The sequence below is a fragment of the Neopelma chrysocephalum genome, unplaced genomic scaffold, assembly GCF_003984885.1.
Source record: "Neopelma chrysocephalum unplaced genomic scaffold, ASM398488v2 Primary Assembly neopelma1_124, whole genome shotgun sequence".
NCBI classification, from domain to species: domain Eukaryota; kingdom Metazoa; phylum Chordata; class Aves; order Passeriformes; family Pipridae; genus Neopelma; species Neopelma chrysocephalum.
This window is the reverse complement of record NW_020897786.1, coordinates 1,865,322-1,884,507: the sequence shown is the minus strand read 5'-3', so window position 1 is coordinate 1,884,507 and position 19,186 is coordinate 1,865,322. Positions and strand designations below refer to the sequence as shown.

Here is a 19,186-nt window from a genome sequence, read left to right as displayed (position 1 = left end):
GAACACGAGCAAATCAACTTGAACCCTGCGCTGCCTCAGCTCTTTGGTCCTCTCCAAGGACAAATCCTGGCTGGCTCCAGGCAAAGTTGGGGCTTCAGCCCCCCCAGCTGCCTGAGATTTATTTGTTAGTTTGGCTCACTCAGAATAAAAAGCAAAGGGATCCAGAAGGGAAAGCACCTCTCTCCTCCCTGCTGTGCCACAGTTGATCTCCCGCCTCTCCGGGCATGGCATTCCCACCTCCCAACAGGAATGTCACTACCTGATCTGGAGCCTGCAGCCCATTAGACACTTCTATCCAAGCGGGAGCCAGGATAGAGGGTAATCAATCATGTTCTATTTGACAGGAGGCCACTTCTTATCTGCACCCCTTCAAAGCCATCAGTCCCTCCCTCCTCCCTGAGTGGGGCTGACAGCAGCCCCTTATCGAATTTCGGCAGTCCCTTATCAGATTTCGGCTCCTTAACTGGCATCCAGTGCCCTGCTCACATTAGCCAAGGCTTCCAGCCACATTAACCTTCCCCTGGAAGAGAGATCCCATGGAGATTTGTTCTCCTGTACCCAGCTGGGTCCAATATATTCCACAGCACCAATTTCTTCACCAGATGTTGAACCCCCGTGCAAGCGGTGGTGGGTTTCCACACGTACAACCTCGGAAACACAGGGATAAAACTCTTCTTCTCCAGGAAAGGAGAGGCAGAAATACACCTGGATATCTGCAGGGTCATCTCTTGAGTGCTGAGCCACTCCTGCAGGAGTTCATTAATCATTTAAAAAAGTGATGTTAAATTTGAGGGGGGAAGAGGAAGTCTCAGTGTAAGAAAGGACTTGAGAAGAGCAGGATTTGAGACACAAACATCCAGTTTCGGGGTGTTGGAGAAACGTGACAAAATTCAACACCTCAGTCTGCAGGGGAAGCGAGAAAAAAATGCCTCTGACTCCATCACTCAGCTCTGTACCCCCAGACAGGAGCACCTGAGACTCGGATCCTCACCTACAGCAGGCGGAATCACCTGAATAAGCTACAGAAAGGTGGATGCAAAGCAACAACACTCAATAATTTCACATTAATTTCCTCTGCACCCTGCCCAGTGCCAACCCAGTTCACAATCAAACATTTCAGCTGCTCGAACATTCCTCATCCTGACTAAATTTAAAACAAATCTCCTGTAAGCCAGAACCAAGAAAACTCCTCATACTATTGTCCCATTCGTTACAGCCACAGCTTCCAGTATGATTTTTCTTTGGAGCTAAAGCAATATTCACTCTAAAACACCATTCTCATCAGCTTAAAACCAAGGGATAATTAATTATTTGAACTGTAATGTTTATTTTCCCAGAAAAGATTTTTTTTTAGATCTTTGCAAAGGGCAGCTTACAGGCTTTACCAAATTAGAGAAAAAAATCTGTCATATCTGCTTGTAATGAATGTTTTGATGTATAAAAAATAGGGAGAAAATCTGGGTTTTATGGGAAAGACCTGATGATAACTGTTCCTAAATTACTGGAATTTGCAGGGAAACTCCCCAAAATATCAGTTTCTGGTGGAGGCTTAGTCACCAACTTAAGGTTGATCATCAAGACATTCTCTGCAACATTTTTGGGATGCTACAGGGAACCCTACTTCAGGGATGGGACTCCTTCCCAGAGGAGCTGGATTCATGCTATTTGGAGACCCCAGGCACTTGGTTTTGTGCTTGTTTTAAATCCTACCATCACTTCCAGGTGTGTAAGCTCATGAAGTGGTGGATTCTGTTCCCAGCCACTGAGCTCCAGGCACTTAAAGAATGGAGGAATGTAACCAGAATGGCAGTTCCCTCTACAAATTAAGGAAAAATCGTTCTTTCGAACAACAGAAAGGAAAACCCTAAAATATTTCATGGATCCCCGTTGCATTCCACTTGCACAAGACACAGGTCACCATTTTTCTCACTCTGTGTCAGAACAGGTGACCAAAGAGGCTCTTAAGGGAAGTACAGGAGGCAGAGATGTAGCTGAGTACAAATCAAAGGGTTTGACAGGGAAAAACACTTTTCCTGGTTCGTTGGGACCATCCAAAAGAAACCTATGCGGTGTTTCAGGTGGGAATTTTCCACTGCAGAGCATCACCTGCTATTTAGGGAGGCATTTGCTCAGCACTAAGCAGGTAGCACGAGCAAAGGATGCTGAGAATTTATGTCTATTGATGTCTCGTTTAGAGAACTACATTGCTTAATTCAGAGTCAAAAATATCTCCAGAGGATCAAAAGAAGAAACCTGGAAAATTGAATCAGTGGAAGAATGGAGCATATTCCCTAAACAGACATTGCATAAACAACCACTTGGCCTAGAGATAAAAGAATCCATCAGTAAATGCTGCTGTCAATCCCCTGGATTTGTTGTATTTCCACATCCAAAATGCTCAGCCCTAGCATACAACAGCAGGAAAACATTAAAACCACATGGTCAGGCTTACAAAGCCCCTTCTATGTATGTACACATCAAGCACCAGAATGGTCAAGCCATCTGGGAAAACCTAGGTCACACAGGAACCTCGAACAGAATTAGTAGAGCTGTACAATTGGAGACATTTTATGAGGGTTTCACAAAGGCAGGACTTCAAATGAACAAAGCAGCTTCCCTGGAAAGGAGCCTTTCCTAATACACCACAGCACACGCTCAGAGCTCTTCCCCAGCAAAGCTTTCCTCTAGAGGAATGTCTTGCACGATCACTGATCCTTCCAGGGATGTAACAATCCCACTGCTCCAAAGTGGAAGATGCTGAATTTGAGCTAAGTAAGTGAACTTGCCCATCTGGTTATAGACATTTCTGTAATAAAATTATTTCAGTTAATACAAAAGATGGGGGAACACAAGATACCCTGAGTTATTGGAATGGACACACTTAGGGCAGTTATTAAACTGCTCCTGCCTGCAGTGTCTTCAGAGGCAGGTGGAATAAACCCAGCTTCCGTGCCTGTGATGCAACTCACTCCACAGTGCACTAGCAGGGAATCCTCAGTCCCTGCCCTCATGCAGCAGGATGTTAAAAATATATCATGGAACGGTTTGGGTTGGAAGGGACCTTAAAGCCCATCTTGTTCCACACCCTGCCATGGGCAGGGACATCTTCCACCAGCCCAGGTCACTCCAAGGCCTGTCCAGTTTGGTCTTGGACACTTCCAGGGATGGGGCAGCCACAGCTTCTCTGGGCACCCTGTGCCAGGGCCTCAGCACCAAATACAGCTCTGAAAACCAAACCTCAAGGCTCAGCGTGTCACAAGACAGCAGATGAGCAATGGAAATGGAGGGAAGGCACTGCTCAAGCTGTTTATCCCTTCTCAGTGCCAGGAAAGACAACACTTGCTGTAAGACTGTGGGAGAAGTGAGGAAGGGGAAGGTGGAAGTGGGGATACATGTCCCAGCACTGCTTTGAAGCCAGTCCTGCACACCAATCGCTCCCTTCAGCCACGCTCCCTCCTCTCCCCATCTGCCCCTTCAATCACAGCCATGGTGGGACTCATTCCCCTAAGCACACCCAAGGAATAAAACAGCCAACAAAGGAAGAGTTACAGCTTCCCTCTCATCTCCCTCTTCCATCATTATTGCTGCTGAAGGGCCATTTTATCACTTGCAGCTGCAGTCATTCAGCGACAACCTGCTGTGCTCAGAGGCAGAGGAGACCTGCACATTTGATCTGCATTAAGGCTGTTTCATGGCTTCCCATTTCGAGATACATTCCTAAAGCAGCACCAACAACCAAACCTTTTCATCCCTCCAGCTCCTTGGTAGCTCCTGTGAAATCTCTCATTTATCTTTCACATCGGGCTTGGTTTGGTTCAGCATCAGTTTGTGATCTGTGCCCCAAATCCATCAGCCCCAAACAAGGGCTGGCGCTTCTCTGGCTCCTCCTGGACAGCAGCAAATCCCTGTTTTTACAGCAGCAATGTTTTTATTGGCAGAGCTGCTTTCCATCCCCTTCAGACACGAGGTGCAAATTAAGCAGCTCTTCACACGTACCAGCTAAGAAACACAGCACTTTGCTCTCAGGTGCAAGGAGCCCATGTCGGAGCCAAATTTGGGGGGGCTTTCTCAGAACAAGGAAGCTGTTCAGCCTTGGGTTAGGATGTTTGTTGGCCCATAAAGAAAGGGGAGGAGAAATGAGGCCTGAATCCTTATCATTATCCCATGATAGCTTTGCTGCAAAACTCTCAAAACAGGACACAGTGGCTATGCCCACCTGCTCACTAGAAAACCAAAACCCTGGGAAGAGCAGGAATGGGAGAAGTGGACACACAGCTTCTAAAAAGACATATCAAAATATCAAAATATTTCCTCTGCAGGAAGACACAACAGCTCAGATTAAGGACAGAGGAGAAGCCACCTCCCATAGCTCTGCATATCCTGTCCAGTTCTCCCACCAACCTGAGGGAACTTGGCTCCCTGGAGTCCTTCTGCCTTTTTATTTTGGGGGTGCCCACGTAAAAAGCAGGCCCATAAGTGCCTTGTGTACCCTGAGTTCAAGCCAGTCCCCCAGAGCAGGGCCAAACCTTTCCAGTCCCTCTGGCAGAGGGCTCTCGGCATCTCTTCCCCACGGGTGCAGAGCTCTTCTATTTCATTATCAGCCTACTAGCAAGCAGGAAAAACGAGGGAGTCTCCAGAAAACAAACACACTTGGAAATACCCAGCTGATTAAAAGCTAAACTCCTCCAGCAACCAGCTGGTGACCAGCTCAGCCCTGGCTCTGTGAACGTGTCAATTATAAATAATTAAAAGGGAATAGGAAGGAGACACTGAAGTATTAAGCAGATTTCTCTCCAGGCATCTGGAGGTTTTTGTTGCTGCCAATCACACCCTGCAGATTGTTGTCCTGTCTCTCAGTCACCAGCCCTTACCTGAACAAGGGAGCTCAGGTTAACATTTGCAAGGAAATTAATTAATCCTGGTTATGCCTCTGCACATGAAAGCCAAAAATATCAGCAAAAACCCCAGCTCTTAATTTTTAATAACTTGTAAGCATAACCTCAAACTGCTGGAGAGGGGAAATCCACACAAGTCAGCTATGTGGTAGGAGAAATGGACATAGATATGAAGAGCAATATTGGACAGCCCTCCCTCCACTTGTGATCCAGCCTCCTGGAGGGATGGATCTGAAGATGCAGAGTTCAAAAGACAACTGGCACCCTTGGAGGGGTAAGAAGAGAGCGCCACAAATATTCAGAGAGGAATATTATACCATACCCCACATATAAATACATGTTAATTATGAACAGTTTGCAATGGGAACTGAATTTTGATAACTAGGGGACAGAAGAGTCTTGTGTGACATCCCAGAGACTTCACACAGCATCCCCACTCCTGTAGCAGGGAGAGATGCCAGTTGCTGACAGCAAGGGGAGAAATATGAGCAAGTCTGCACTTCCACGCTCCGTTACACAGAATTCCTAACTGGAAAGCTGACACATTGGGAATCCACAGGAAAAGGTGGCTTGGTGTCCATTTTCCCAGTCCCCAGCTTGCATGTCACTGCAGTGACAATGGCTGTGAAGGCATTCATATACCCCACTGAAATCAAACACGGAACATGTCAACTGAAGGGGAGACCAGAGAGTTCTCAGTGCTACTCAGACTTGCTTCAAAAGTCCTCAGGGATTTGGGGACCTTCAGTGCAGGGACATCATCAGTATTGGGTAGGAGGGTAAAGAAACAGTGCCTGTGGAATTAAGTTACTGAGCAGAAGATCTTTCCTACTGCACTCCTCATTTCCCAAGAGAAATATCTCAAGGCTCAGCTCTGCCCTTCCACCTGATCTGCCAGTTCAAGGTCTGGATTTGTTCTTTCAAACTCAGGAGGGAAGAATTCACTCCCCTGCCCTATTTTACTCATTGAGTTCAAACAAATGCTCACTCACCCCTCTTCTGCATGAAAATGAAGAGGTCATCCAGGAACTCTTTCCGCTCAGGATCACTATCCAGTTCATAGAGCTGGGGGGAAAACAAATAAAAATGAACGTACAATCCACAATGAGAAAATAAAGTGATATTGGCTTCTTCCAGTGTGTGATCTGTGTTTGCACTGCAGGGGTGAAAGGAAACCACAGGCAAAGAGGAAAAACAAGGAAAGATTCCTGAGCAACTTTGTAGCCAGGGCTGCAGTGACACTCTGAGGACCCTCACCATCCCCTGCCTTGCTCAGCCCCTCAGTAACTCATCCAGGCACAGAGACTGACATCCCAAAGGGAAGAGGATTTCCAGAAGCATTAAGGTTGGAAAAGACCTCCAAGATCATCAAGTCCAACCTTCACCTCAGTTAACAGCACCACTAGAGAGCAGGGTTTGAAGCCACCTGGAGGAAAAGGGGACAGAAACTATGAAGGCAAGTTGGAAAGGAAGAGGAGACAACCAAAATGAAGGTGACAGTGGTTTGGGGCAGATCAGTGGTATCTTTGTGGCACCAGAGAGGCAAAACTTCTCTGCAGTGCCTCCTAAACTCACAATTCCCTCCTTCAAGGATTGTCACGTAAGTGCTAAACTCCAAGTGCCTTGAAGGAGGAGATGAAAGAATAGAGCTTTCCTGTAACTACTAGTGCCTGGAAGGGAAGGCTCCTCTAAACAAACCAAAAGCCCTCAAAAATATCAGGAACCACCTTAGAATCAAGTTGCTGCAGAAATAATTTTTACCAAAAGGCTTAAAACCTCCAAGCAATTAAAATAAAGTTCCACAAACACTGTATTCCAAAAGAGAGGAACTATATGTGAGCATTATCCCCTCATTTTTCAGAAGGGGCAGACACGAGTGTCATCTTACAACCACTTCTGGAATAGAAAAATCTAATTTTCACCTATCAAGAACCCTGTGAGGCCAAAAAGTGACAGTCTGGAAGGGCTGAAGTGAGGCTCTGAGATCCAGGGGGATACAGAACAAGACAGAAGACAATGCTGTACATGAAGAATTTAATTCCCTCTCTTGTTTGCATCGAGGAACAACCCTGCAACACCCCAGGGGAGTTTTTTTTCCTGGTTGTAGCTACTCTTGTGGAGCAGCTCGATGGAAAAGCAAAGATTCTTTGGGAAATACATATTTCAGCCTCCCTGCAGGTGCTGCAAGCTACTTGGTATTCATCTAGTCCAAAGAAGAGGGGGGCTTTTTGGGCTCATTTCCTGGGAAGCTCTCCTTTCTCACCCAGCTCTGGGAAGAAAACACCCCGGTGTGTTTGCAGAACAATTATCTGCCCCAGCAGAAAGGGCCAGCTCAGTTTAAAATGAATTCCTGCAGCTGATGTGACACACAGATGCCACATTCAAATCTATGAGCACAGGACTAAGCAGCTTTTAGAAGCAAAATATTCTCCTTTCAGATGGAGAGAGTATGGACTAAAATTTTAGAAGTCAAAAGCCAGGTTATTAATTCTTAGTTCAAACTGTAATCCAGTGACTAAAGGCAACAAAATAGCTCAAAGTAGCAGGTTTGTAGGCGGAGCTGCAGGACAAAACATCTTTCTTACAAATTCACCATAGAGCAATAGTGAGGGCTCTGTAGTCACCCCCCATCATGGATCAGGGGAAGAATTCCCTGAAGTTACCCCTTCCTTGAAATCCTCATGATCAGACTGACCTTGGCAAAGTCTCGTGAGATTTCTCTTCCTCGGCATCCATCACCATCATCACTCCAGGTCACGCTGCCATTCTAGGGAGAGAGAAACGAAAAGGATGAAAGGATTCCCAGGGAATTTGTGGACAATCCCAGAAAGCTAGCAATGTGTATTTTGGGGCACAAAAATGTGCAAAAGTAGCTGCTGGCTTAGACCAAGATGACGAGAAAGATGGGGGGCATTCGTGTATTTGTCACAGCCTGTTTTCCTGGAATCTCTGACGCTCACACAAAATGGGAAGTGGCATTTTGCCTTCCAGGCAGCTGCTGAAGGCAAGGTAAGTTTTCCAGCTCTAAGGCTTTCCCCCCCCCCCAGAGAAATTTTCTCCAAAGTGTTGTCTTGATGCCAGGGAAAACCCTTCTAGAGGGAAGTCCTCAACACCTCCAACAGCCATGTTCCTTCATCTCCTAAAGGGAAGGATATTAACTCCCCTCTAGCAGGTGCTCTGCTGTAATGAAGTCCAACACCTAGAGAGATGCTGCTTTTGCTCCCCATGTCCATCTTTTTTCTAAGGCCACATCCCAGAACTCCCCGGCATCCTTCCTTTCCGTTCTCCACATGACACTCGACACACTTGAAAAAGCCCTGCTACCCTCCCCCATGCTTGCCTACAAACCTTAGACCAGAAAGAGGGAAATAATCCCTCTGGAAAGCTGCTTGCCAACCCAGGACCCTTACTCCTGGAAGGATGTGGATTTTCCCCACAGAAATGGAAAGCTCAGCTTTGCTGGATTAAGGTTCATTCTTAGACATTAAAAGGATTAGTCTAGTTAGGCCTATTCCACTTGGTAAATCATCATTCTGGAATGGCCACCAAGGGCTGGAAACCAGCAGCTCCAGCTGTATGGCAGGACCATGGTGAAATATGGCCAAGCATCTTTAAACCATCAACTCCATAAAGCTCCAGTGCAGCAGTTCCTGCAGAGCCACTCAAGGAAAGAGAAGAGCCAGATCCACCTGGCAAGGCAGGCTCGACTGCCCTGTCCTGATAAACACCAGGACAGAAAAGACAGCATGAGGTTTCAGCACCCCCAAAAACCACCCCATGGGAATTAGGGAGGTGCTCCGATATCCAAAATCTTGGAGTCATCTGGCTGTGACATACACATCGAATTACAAAGATGAATAGCTCTTGTCAAGGCCAGGCAAAGCTCCGTTTCCCCCTTTCAAACACACTGCAGTGAGCTGCCCTAATGCCTGCTGATTTAGTTTGAGCCAGTAATTCCTGCTGGAAAGTCAATTATCCAGTGAGTCCCATCAGCTGAAAGATATTTAATGGGGGATTATTGCCACTTCTGTTATGTCAGCTGTTTATTACAGCAGATCAATTCCCAGCCCTCCCTCTGTAGGAAGATATCTGAAGACTGGTTTTGTTCACAGGAGGATTCATCCATGTGTCCTTTCTCCTGGAGTCTCTCTCTCCAGCAGAGATTAAAACCACAGGTTTTTGGCTAATTATGGAAACATCCAGCTGCTCCTAAAACCCCACTGACTGTTAACTTGGATCAAACCTAAGACAACACTCAGAATAAGACATAGTGGAAGAGAAAGAAGGAGGCAGCAGATATTTCCCATCCTCAACTTTACACATTCCAAGGCAAACGGATTTGCAAAGGTTTTCAGTTTTCTGACCCTTTTCTTTGGCTGTTTTCTTCCCAAGTTTGGATTTGGTTATAGATCCAGACAGCAAAACCACTTGTGGTGTTAAAATAGGTGCTCCAAGAAGCAAACCACTTCCTTCCATAGGGAATTTTGGTCGAGAGCTTATTCCGCTATGTTTGAGGACAGGAAAGAAGTGGCTTAAAGGAGATAACTTGCTCCTGCCAGTGGGTTTGAACTTGATATAATTTCCAGGAATAAAACTTTTAAAGGGATTAAAGACTCTTCAGAAGTTAAAAAGTTAAACAGAACAAGTTTTACTGGTTCTCTACGAAGAAAAAGGGTAATTAGAAGAGAATGACAAGGTTTGCTACAGAGAGTAAGCAGAATATATGCACCCTACTTCCCATAGCTCCATCCTGAGATTCTGGAGAGCACAGGAGCAATGCTCCCCCACACCTCGTTGATGAAAAGGAGCTTAAAGTGAGCTGGAGCCATCAGTGTTTGGCCATATGTCCAGAAAATCAGGAGAGATGGATATCACCTGGCATGACACGGAGTGATCCAACGTGAGGGACAGTATTAGCATTTCCTCCTGTAGTAGCTGGAAAGGTTTAAAGCCAGCTTCCAATTCCCACATTAAGCTATCAGAGGAGATAAGGAGAGGGTTCCTCACCCACCTCAGTGCAAGGGTGGGCTGTGGAAATGTGGGGACAAAGCACAGGTTTGGTTTGGGGAGCAGAGCTGGCAAAGCCTCAGGCTAGCACAGAATGTCAGCTCAGCAGCAGGAATAAAGATGTGTTTATCCAGAGAGCAGAGCACAAGCGCCAACAGGCCCTTTCCCAGCCCTCAGCTTGGATCTGGAGGGACCATTCCACTCACCAAAACCTTTGGGGCCGTGCCAAGGCTACAACCAAAGACACCAAATATCGGCAGTGGTTCAAACGGCAACTTGAGCACAGCTGGGACAGGTAAATCACTAAAGAGCTCCAGAGGTGTTCCAAATGCAGAATAAGCTCCATTCTGCCCAGCAAGAGAGCTCAGCAGGAGCTTTGGATCAAGCTTCCTTTCCATTCCTGCTTGGAAAACAAAAAGTTACCCTATGCTGAGCAGCCTCCTCCGTAGGAACGGCAGGAACCTGAGAAATCAATATATCCTCACAAGTCATTAAAAGACCTTTGTATAAGCCAGGCAATAGTGGCAGGAAGGAAAAAACACCGCTCAGAGAGGCAGATAATTCCCTGGGGAGACTCCTGCCTCTCCCCCCACCCAAATCCAGGGAATTTGCTGATGTTTGACAAACAGCCCTTGCATTACCACGGCCCAGAAATTCCCTGGTTTCTCACAGAAGAAGGTGGTAGAGGTGGCGCTGGATGTGCTCAAACCCCTGATGCAAAGGCTGAGAGGGAAGGCAGAGGTGTTGGGAAGGGTTGGCCAGCTTCCCAAGCTGCTGGCAGAGCCATGGAGTCTTCCCCGTGCCACAGACACCTCGGAGGCCACCAGAGCGCCCTGGGTCGCCCCCTCCCCAAGAGGCTGCAGGCCTGGCTTCAGGAGCAATTATATCTGCACCTATTTTAGGATTACTCCCTAACCACCTGGAATATCTTATTAGAGGGAAGCTCAGATGTCCAGAGCAATTTTGGTTTCCAATCCCACATTCAAGACCCAGAGTTAATCCTGAATTGCCGAGCAGACAGGAGATGACAAACACTGCCCTGCCTCGCCCAGCCCATTCTTTGGAGGACAAAAACCTTGCAAACAAGAGGAATAAAAACTTCTGGCATGAAACTCGAACTCCTTCTGCACCTCCTCGCTACAGAGCTTCAGTTTGGAAGAGGCTTTAGGCCAGGAATCTGCTGAAATATCCAGTTAGGGGCGAGGCTGAACATTGCAGTGAACAAGAAAACCCCTCCCCTACCCCATGGGTTGACTGAAAGCACCGAGTCAATGGAAAGGTACAGGGGCAGCAATTTCAGGATTATCAGAGAATCCACAGAAATTCCTTTTGTGGGTAGAGTTAAGCCTTAGGAAGTGAAACAGATGCTATTATAAAGAAAACTGTTGTACTACAAAACGCCGATAAGATCAGGGCTGCTGCCCTGAGCTGCAAGTTCTCAAGCACAGGGAGCCAAGTTATAATTACTGCCTGCACAAGCTCTGCTGGAATTGGAATCAACCCTTCCCAGCTTTACTAATAACAGAGCTCAATTCAACATCCACGAGCTTCAAAGACGGGCTTCGAAAACATTTTAGTGATTTCAGGAATGGCAGGGAGGATGGGGAAGGAAAGAAAAGGAATGGGCTGAAGTTAAACTGATTAATTGCCTTTTTTTATTAAGTTTCGTTCATGTGTTCCCATGACCTGGCAACTGTGGTACCAACACAATTCTCTGCCAAACAGGAATCTGCTTCCTCATCCTTAAGGAAAAGTTGGACTCTCTGTGAATGACTCCTATTCACAAATACTCAGAGGAATCATCTAAAACCTAAGTGACAAGAAGATTTGTTCAGTGCTGTATGGGGTGGGAAGAGAAATTCTCACTGCCACACTGAGAGTCACTTATTTACCCTGAAGTGAGAAAAACACAAGTGCAAGAAAACCACACATTCCAGCTCTTACCACCTCCTGTCTCCAGCATCAGCTTCAATTCCTACAAACTGGCACTGAAGGAGATGAGCTGCCACTATTCCTATAGATAAGTTTAGCACCTGAATAAATCCTAAAATGAGCCATATCTTCCTCAGGATATAAATGAGCTCACTTTCCTGCCTCCAGATCCAGCACAGCCACTGCAATATAACACACCTATGGAATTGTTTCTGGAGGTGAAGACCTGGGGAAATTCTCTGAACCTAAATCATGAATTTCAAGAGAAGCAGCAACTGGTGATTTAAGAATTCATATCTGTCCTTACAGCAAAAGAGAAACCAAATATTTAATACCAGCTATGCATGAAGAATCTCCTCCCAGTACATCATAAAAGGAAAAACACCCAGTGACACGCAAAGGGAGCTAAAAATCCAACCTTGAGTCAGGCCCTGGATATCTGAAATAACCACAAGGCAAAAAGCACAGTGTGAAATGCCACTTTTTTATTCCTGGGACCTTCCCCTGCCTGGATTAACAAGTATCTCCTGAGCAATACCTCCACACACACCACTCGAGGCACATACTTAAGGTTATGGAATCCCAGCCACTCATTCCTGGACCCTGGAGCAAAAGCACGGTAATTATTTTAAGCTGACTTATCTTAATAAACACCGTGACCTTTGTAAAAGTTAGGTCAGGATTTTCAGGAGTGACTGGTGATTTCTGAGAATCTACTGTGAGACATCCCCAACAACCAGACCACAAACCACTCCCTGCAAGTCTGTTGGCTGCTTTGTGGACACTTCCCTTGCTGCATGGAAGAAGGCCTGGAAACCCTGGCTTTATTTTTACGTTCCATGCAGGAATGTGTGTGCTGTAGTAACAGCCTGACAAAACTGCTCGGGTGGGAAAGGAGCCGGCAGCACCAAGCCAGTGGCTGTGCTCCTGCCTTTCCTACACCGCTCTTCCAGGAAACCAGAGGGATCACCCAGCGACGTGAGTACCCTCGAGACGTGCACCCAACACCCAACCATCCACCAAAACCAACATTTGCACCTGTGGAATTAAACCCTCATTTTTCTTCACAGACAGGCAGCACCCAACACCCTTTTCCAGCAAGGCTGCGGGAGCCGTGATGGATTTCAGGGGATTCCAGCAAGTTGGAGGAGCGAGCTGAGCACACTCCCCCCAGCTATTCTTTCAGGACTGCAATTCCCTGACAAGCACCTCCACTCCCTTGTTGTTCTGTGCTGACAAGGTTCCCACCGCCCCCGTGCCATGAGCTGAGCCAGCTCTTTTGTCTGCTGGCTTGTCCTACAATTATTTACTTGGCTGTCCGGGACCGAACACAAGTGGCTTCATTTTCCTGGTTGCTTCCATCTTTCTGCCATCTCCATGTCACAGCTGTTACAGGCAATCTTAGCCTTACACTTCCAAGGGACATTTTTCTCCAAGGCATGGCTTTCAGAAGAACAAGCCACACTTGAAAGAAGAAATAAAGTGACTTTTCCACACTTTTTCACAGGCACCAGCCTGGGAATTATGCATCCTGGGAATACCACCAGAGCTGGGAGTAGGACTGGTGATTAGCCTCCAGCAAAACTGAAGCTGGAAAAAAGACTAGTTCAGGAATCTTTTGGAAGCAAACTGGAGAACACAGGTGCTTCTGTGTTTTATTCTAGGTTTTTTTCCCAACACAACCAATTTAGACAAGGAGCAAAGATAAAATCCAAGTATCTTTAAAATGTGCCTCGGAAATTGAAAATTTCAAGCAAGGCAGCTTGAAAGCTTTCTTGAGCTGTAAGTGGCCAGTCCACAGTTCTTCCACACAACTCTCCCCCTTTCCTGCCATGCCAGTCACCCCAGTTTATTCCCCATGCATCCCCTGCTCTCCAGCTCTAAACTGGGATTCAGCAGTTCAGGTTTTCCTGCCTGGAATGCAGACTCTGCTGGGGAGTGCAAACAAGCTGATATGCAGTATTTGCCCTGCCCAAGGGGAATATTCTGCACCAGCATCACCAATACTGGGCACCTCAACTGGCCTTGTGGGCACAACATCCCACCTTAATCACATCATTCACCAGCACAACTATGGATCTAAGGCACTCCATCTCCAGTGGCTGTGCCAGGAGACAATATTTTGGGATGACATGAACCTGCCCACTCCTTGCCATGCTTTCCCAGCATCCAGAACTGCTGTAGCACAGCACACCCGTGCTATTCCTTTATAATCCGCTCCTTAACTCGATGTCCATGAATTCCTCCGATTCCTTCCTTTCCTGTCTGCCTCCCCAGCAGTAAATCAGATTAACACAGCAGTAAGAGTTTTTCTTTTAAGTTTTTCCTGGTGAAGATTTGTGCACTTTAGCTCCCAGAATAAACTGGCCTGAAACCAGACTAAGCTGCGACCTCCTCCCAAAATACTGGATTAGTGCAGGGCCAGGCCAAAGGACTGGAGCAGCATTAGTGCACAGTATGCCAATTGTAGAATAGTGTTTTATTTCTCTTTTTTTATTACTCCACATCAGCTAAGACCAGCTCTGGCTGGTCTTGTGGTCATTTGCCTTCCCAGGACCACCAGTAAGATCTGCAGGGCTCTCACAAGAGAAGCAAGAAGCACCAGCTGAGCAAGAAATAAAACCAACCACAGACTCATGCCAAGGTTATTTGGCTTTTTTAAGAAAGTGATCTGTTAACACTTGAGCCCTGCCTCCTGTTCTCCACCCAGAGCCCTGAAAGAGGAAGTTTACGCCACTCCCATCCAGTAAATTCTGAAGCAATGGCCCCTTGACCAACAAACCCACCTCATTTCCCTACAACAGCTTGAGCAACTCTCTTTTCTCAACCCAACCCCTCTTGTGAAGCAAATACAGAGAAAAAACAGCAGCAACTGGTTGCCTGCTGCATCCCCTGCACGTTTTATAGCACCACCAGTGCAAATGTCATTCACCTGGCAACTCTGAGGAGTTCCTGCCACGTGCACTAGTGTAGGAACATCCAACTGGTTTGCAGGAATAGCTAGGTAGGAAGACTACAGTAATCCATTGAAATACCCACTTACAACACAGAAAATAATTCCATGATCCTCTGGCATTTATCTACAAGTAGTAGTAATTCTTTAGTCAAACACAGAATTAACCTCCTACCAAGCAGCAGCAAGTTGGCTTCTTTCTACCTTCCCACACAGGAAACATAAAGTGGGTCTGACTTCCAGGATCAGTGGCAGGACACTCTTCCCTGCCTGCCCACACCACCACCCAGAAATCCAAAGTTCCAGCATCCCAGAGGTCTGACATGAAGGGGTTGTAGATGTCAGGTGAGAAATAACTCCAGTGAGATGTTGGCAGGCAAGTGCCTGCACCAAAAATGAATACACCACCAGGCTGTTCCATCTGGATTACCCCACAAATCCCTCCCTACATAGCTTCTCACAGACTGGGGGGTTCCTGTATCCCAAGCTGGAAATCAGTAAAGCAAAGTTCTTGTGGAATCTCTTTATAAAAGAATAAACCTGGAGGAGCACACCAAGGAAGCACTGCCCTCCAAAGTGCTTCCAAGTGCTTGTAGCAGGACACTGGGCTAAAAAAAATCGTCAGGTTGACCGAATATGGCCATTTTTAGGAGGAAGGAATGTTAGCACTGACCTGTTTGAGCTGCTCGTCCAAGCGCCAGTTCGGGCGTCCCGCCGGGGACCCGGAGTGCAGCTGCTTAGTAGTGTCTTTACCCTGTTCTTCTTTGCCCTGCTGCCCCCCCCGCTGGTGCCCTGGAGCTGGGAGAGGATTAGAGGTAGAGGCCACTCTTTGGTTGGGATGGGCAACTTTGGGAGCACGAAAATACTTCAGAGCAGAGCAGCTTTCCTTCCCTGTCACGTCAGCGCCATCCAGCTCGCTGCCTTCCAAACCGCCTTCTTCCTCCTCCTCCTCCTCGTCATCTTCCTCTTCTTCCTCCTCCTCCTCCTCCTCCTCGTCGTCAGGCTCAGAATTCATGCTGCTCTGATCGAAAGCCCGGGCGGCTCCCGCCGGAGGTGGGGCTCTGGCCAGGGGAGCGCCGGGCGATGCGGCCGGAGCGCGGCTGGACGCGGCCAGGACGGCGCGTTGCACCGCCAGCTGCTGCGGGAACGGCACCTGCGCCTCCCGCAGCTGCCGCTCCCGCCGCTCCCGGGAATCCATCTGCACGGCCGGCTGCTGCTGCTGCTGCTTCTGCAGCTGCTCCACCACAGCTTCCAGCTTCATCCCGCAGTTCGCATGGCTGGGAAAAGAGGGGGGCGGCTCCGGCTTTATCCGGCAGGGTTCAAGCCCCGACCTTGGGAGACGGGTAGAATCTGAGAGAGAGACAAATATTTGTCCGTATGAATATAAAATGCTTTCATCTTTTCCCCAGGAAGAGGATAAATAGAGTGCAAAGCCAGTGCTCTTTCCTGTGCAGGAGACCGTGAAACAATCAGCTCCATGTTTAACAGCCTCGGGCTCCAACTTGCATTCAATTTTCAGACTGTTTAATTGTATTTTCGAGCCGAACACATTTGCCGGGACCTCACCCTCCTATACCCCAAAGACACCATCTGAAATGCCTTTGTCCATGGGCCCAGTCACAATCCTTCCATGCTTCCTAAATAATTACTTTTGAAAGGTTAGGTGCAGGGTTTGGTGCTCCTGAAATGTTACCTTAAAAGGAGATAGCTGGGATGATAAGCTTTGATCATATTTATATTAAAAACCAGGCAGGAATCTGTTGCACGCCTTTATTGCTAAATTCTTCTATGCTTTCACTACATTACAAAATCCTTGACACTTCATACTTTCTTTATATCTCTTTATATCTTTCTTTTTAAAATTAAATTTATTTAAGCATTATTTTTCCCAAGGAGACGGAGACGAGACTACAGCAAAGACCACGGAGCACCGAGCAACTCCTGCCTCTGGATCCTGGAGTTTCAAGGCCCATCCATGCCCTCCCCTCGATTTTCCCAGCCTAAGGACCCAAGAGCTTTCCCAGCTCTCCATTTTGACCTGCTGAGCCAGCACTTGAGCAAAGACCAACAGAACAGACCACAGCTGGAAACACAGCTCTGGATAAATCCTGGAAAGACAACTGCGCCGTTAATCCCCGACCGTTAAAATGACCGTGTGTATTTTGGACTTTGTGTCACCAACAGGCCCTGCTGACAAAGACTGCTCTCCTCGGGGTGAAAAGATGATTAAACAGATCCCACTTGCTGCCCTTCAAGGTTCATTGATATCAAAATACAGCCAGCTTGGAGAAACAAAGGAAAAGCCAACTACAAACAAGCTCCAATCTCCTGCCACCTCCCACTACCCTGTTTACAGCCAGCACGGGGCTACTCAAGCCACACAATGGAAGAAAGAGATTATTTTGCTAAAAAAATGTTTCAAAGCAGGCACAATTCTGCTCTAAAGCAACTAATAACCTACCAGACAGCAGTTTCCAAAGTGAAAGACAACTTCCAGCATCACTAGATGGTCAGACAACATCTCTTGTAGTAAGTGCTATGTGCCCAATTCATTTGTCTCTCTCTCTCTCTCTCTCTCTTCCCTAAATAATCATGTCAAATTCATTTTTCCCTCTGCAAACTCTTCACTAAGTAACAATGAAAATTAAAAGCCTGGCAGGTGCAGTTGCATTTTTACCTGGCGTGGCTTCAGCTTGCAAATGCAACACCATCAAGTGGATTAGTATGTCAGGAGCAATACCCTGCACTACCTGGCAGCTGGGAAGAGCCTGGGACTCCCCGGGAAGGCACAACACACCATCTGTCCTGGCTCCACACACGAGCCGGTGTGGGTGTTGCAACAGCCACCACAAAGCAGCACAGGAACCCCCAGCCCACACTTTGGTGGGTATTGTGGCACCCAAGGTGTCACCCGCCCTGCCCGGGGGACACTCGGCAGGGCAGGCACGGGGACACTGGGAGCACCTCAGGGACCTGGAGGGTAATAAATGACCTGAGACTCGCAGAGCAAACACACCTCAGGGGCAGCGGCAACACCCAGGAATGCGGCGCCCGCGTTTCCTGGAGCTCAGGTACAACAGCGGGACAGGGCACGGCAGGGCTGGTGCTGGGCTGCATCACTGCCTCACACAGTCACAGAGTCACAGAATCAGCCGGGTTGGAAAGGACCTCCGAGATCATCAAGTCCAACCTTTGATCCAACCCCGCCGTGGCTCCCAGCCCATGGCACTGATGCCACATCCAGTCTCATCCTAAAAACCTCCAGGGATGGAGAATCCACCCCCTCCCTGAGCAGCCCATTCCAATGGCTGATCACTCTCTCTGTAAAAAAATTCTTCCTAATATCCAACATAAACCTCCCCTGGCAGAGTTTAAGACCGTGCCCTCTTGTCCTGCTGCTGGTTGCCTGGGAGAAGAAACCGATCCCCACCTGGCTACAACCTCCTGTCAGGGAATTGTAGAGAGTGAGGAGGTCTCCCCTGAGCCTCCTCTTTTCCAGGCTAAATCCTCCCAAGAGGGGTGGATTTGTGGTACAGCAAATATGCCCTTGGCAAGTATCACTGCTGTGCTGGACAGACAAGTTTGCAGCCAGTTTTAGAGGTGGTTTGCTCACAGAAAACAGTTAAACCATAATTTCAGGACGGGATTTGAGGTGACAACTTGGAGTTGGGGCTCAAACCATTAAACCATTCCAGGTTTTAAGAGCCTGAGCATGGATATTCCCTTCCTTCTTGTGTCTCTGCCTTGACTTCGGTGTCTCCCTTTTACTTTCTGTGTCCCTCCCTCAGCTCTTGTGCCTCTCCCTTGTTTTTTGTGCTCCCCCTCACTTTCTGTGCCTCTCCCCCGCCAGGGCAGGGCCAGGACCCGCTTTAACCACCCAGGGCTTTTAAACCCTGGGAGAGCCCTTCAGTTAAACAGCCCCTTGATTTCAATTTTTAACTAGCTCAGTTAAGGAACCGCCCGCCAGCGGCGCTTGGAAAGAGCTCTTTCCAAGCGGGAACTGACGGAAAGAGTTAAAGCCGGAGCCGAGCAGCACCGACACCTCCGGGGGCTGGTAAACAACTCCATCAACGACCCACCACGTCCTGGCGGGGACCCAAAACCGCCGCTCACCGCCCTCAAGGGGAAACACGGGAGCTGTGCCGCGACCCCCAGAACAGCGCCCCACCGACCCCGCAAACTCCCACCCTTCACCCCCTTACCTCCCGTGGCGGGTCCCGCCGGTCCCTGCGCGGCCGCTTCGGCTCCTCCTCCCCTGCCCTCCCTTCCTCCCTCCCTTCCTCCTTCCCTTCCTGCCCCTCCCGCCCCTTCCTCGCCCGGGCGGAAGCGGCGCGACGGGGGCGGTGCGCGGTGGCGGAAACTCCCGCCCCACTTCCGGGAGGGGCGGGGGCCGAACGGG

The 19,186-nt window shown here is 48.1% G+C and overlaps 1 protein-coding gene across 4 annotated transcripts in view; it reads right to left on the bottom strand.

Annotated features, from left to right (window-relative positions):
• ARID3B (AT-rich interaction domain 3B) overlaps window positions 1-19,156 on the bottom strand; it is a 32,287-nt gene extending 13,131 nt beyond the window's left edge. Inside the window, exons 1-4 of one of the 4 annotated variants that reach the window (XM_027697991.1) lie at window positions 19,104-19,156; window positions 15,461-16,137; window positions 7,591-7,662; window positions 5,888-5,960 (exon numbers count right to left, since the gene is read on the bottom strand). In XM_027697991.1, coding sequence (XP_027553792.1) covers window positions 5,888-5,960; window positions 7,591-7,662; window positions 15,461-16,048 — 733 coding nt within the window. In that variant the 5' untranslated portion in view covers window positions 16,049-16,137; window positions 19,104-19,156. Of the gene's footprint in view, window positions 1-5,887; window positions 5,961-7,590; window positions 7,663-15,460; window positions 16,138-18,584; window positions 18,658-18,989 lie in introns of those variants that run through there. The other 3 variants (XM_027697993.1, XM_027697992.1, XM_027697994.1) reach the window with 3 other exon arrangements.
• Window positions 19,157-19,186: the final 30 nt, after the last annotated feature.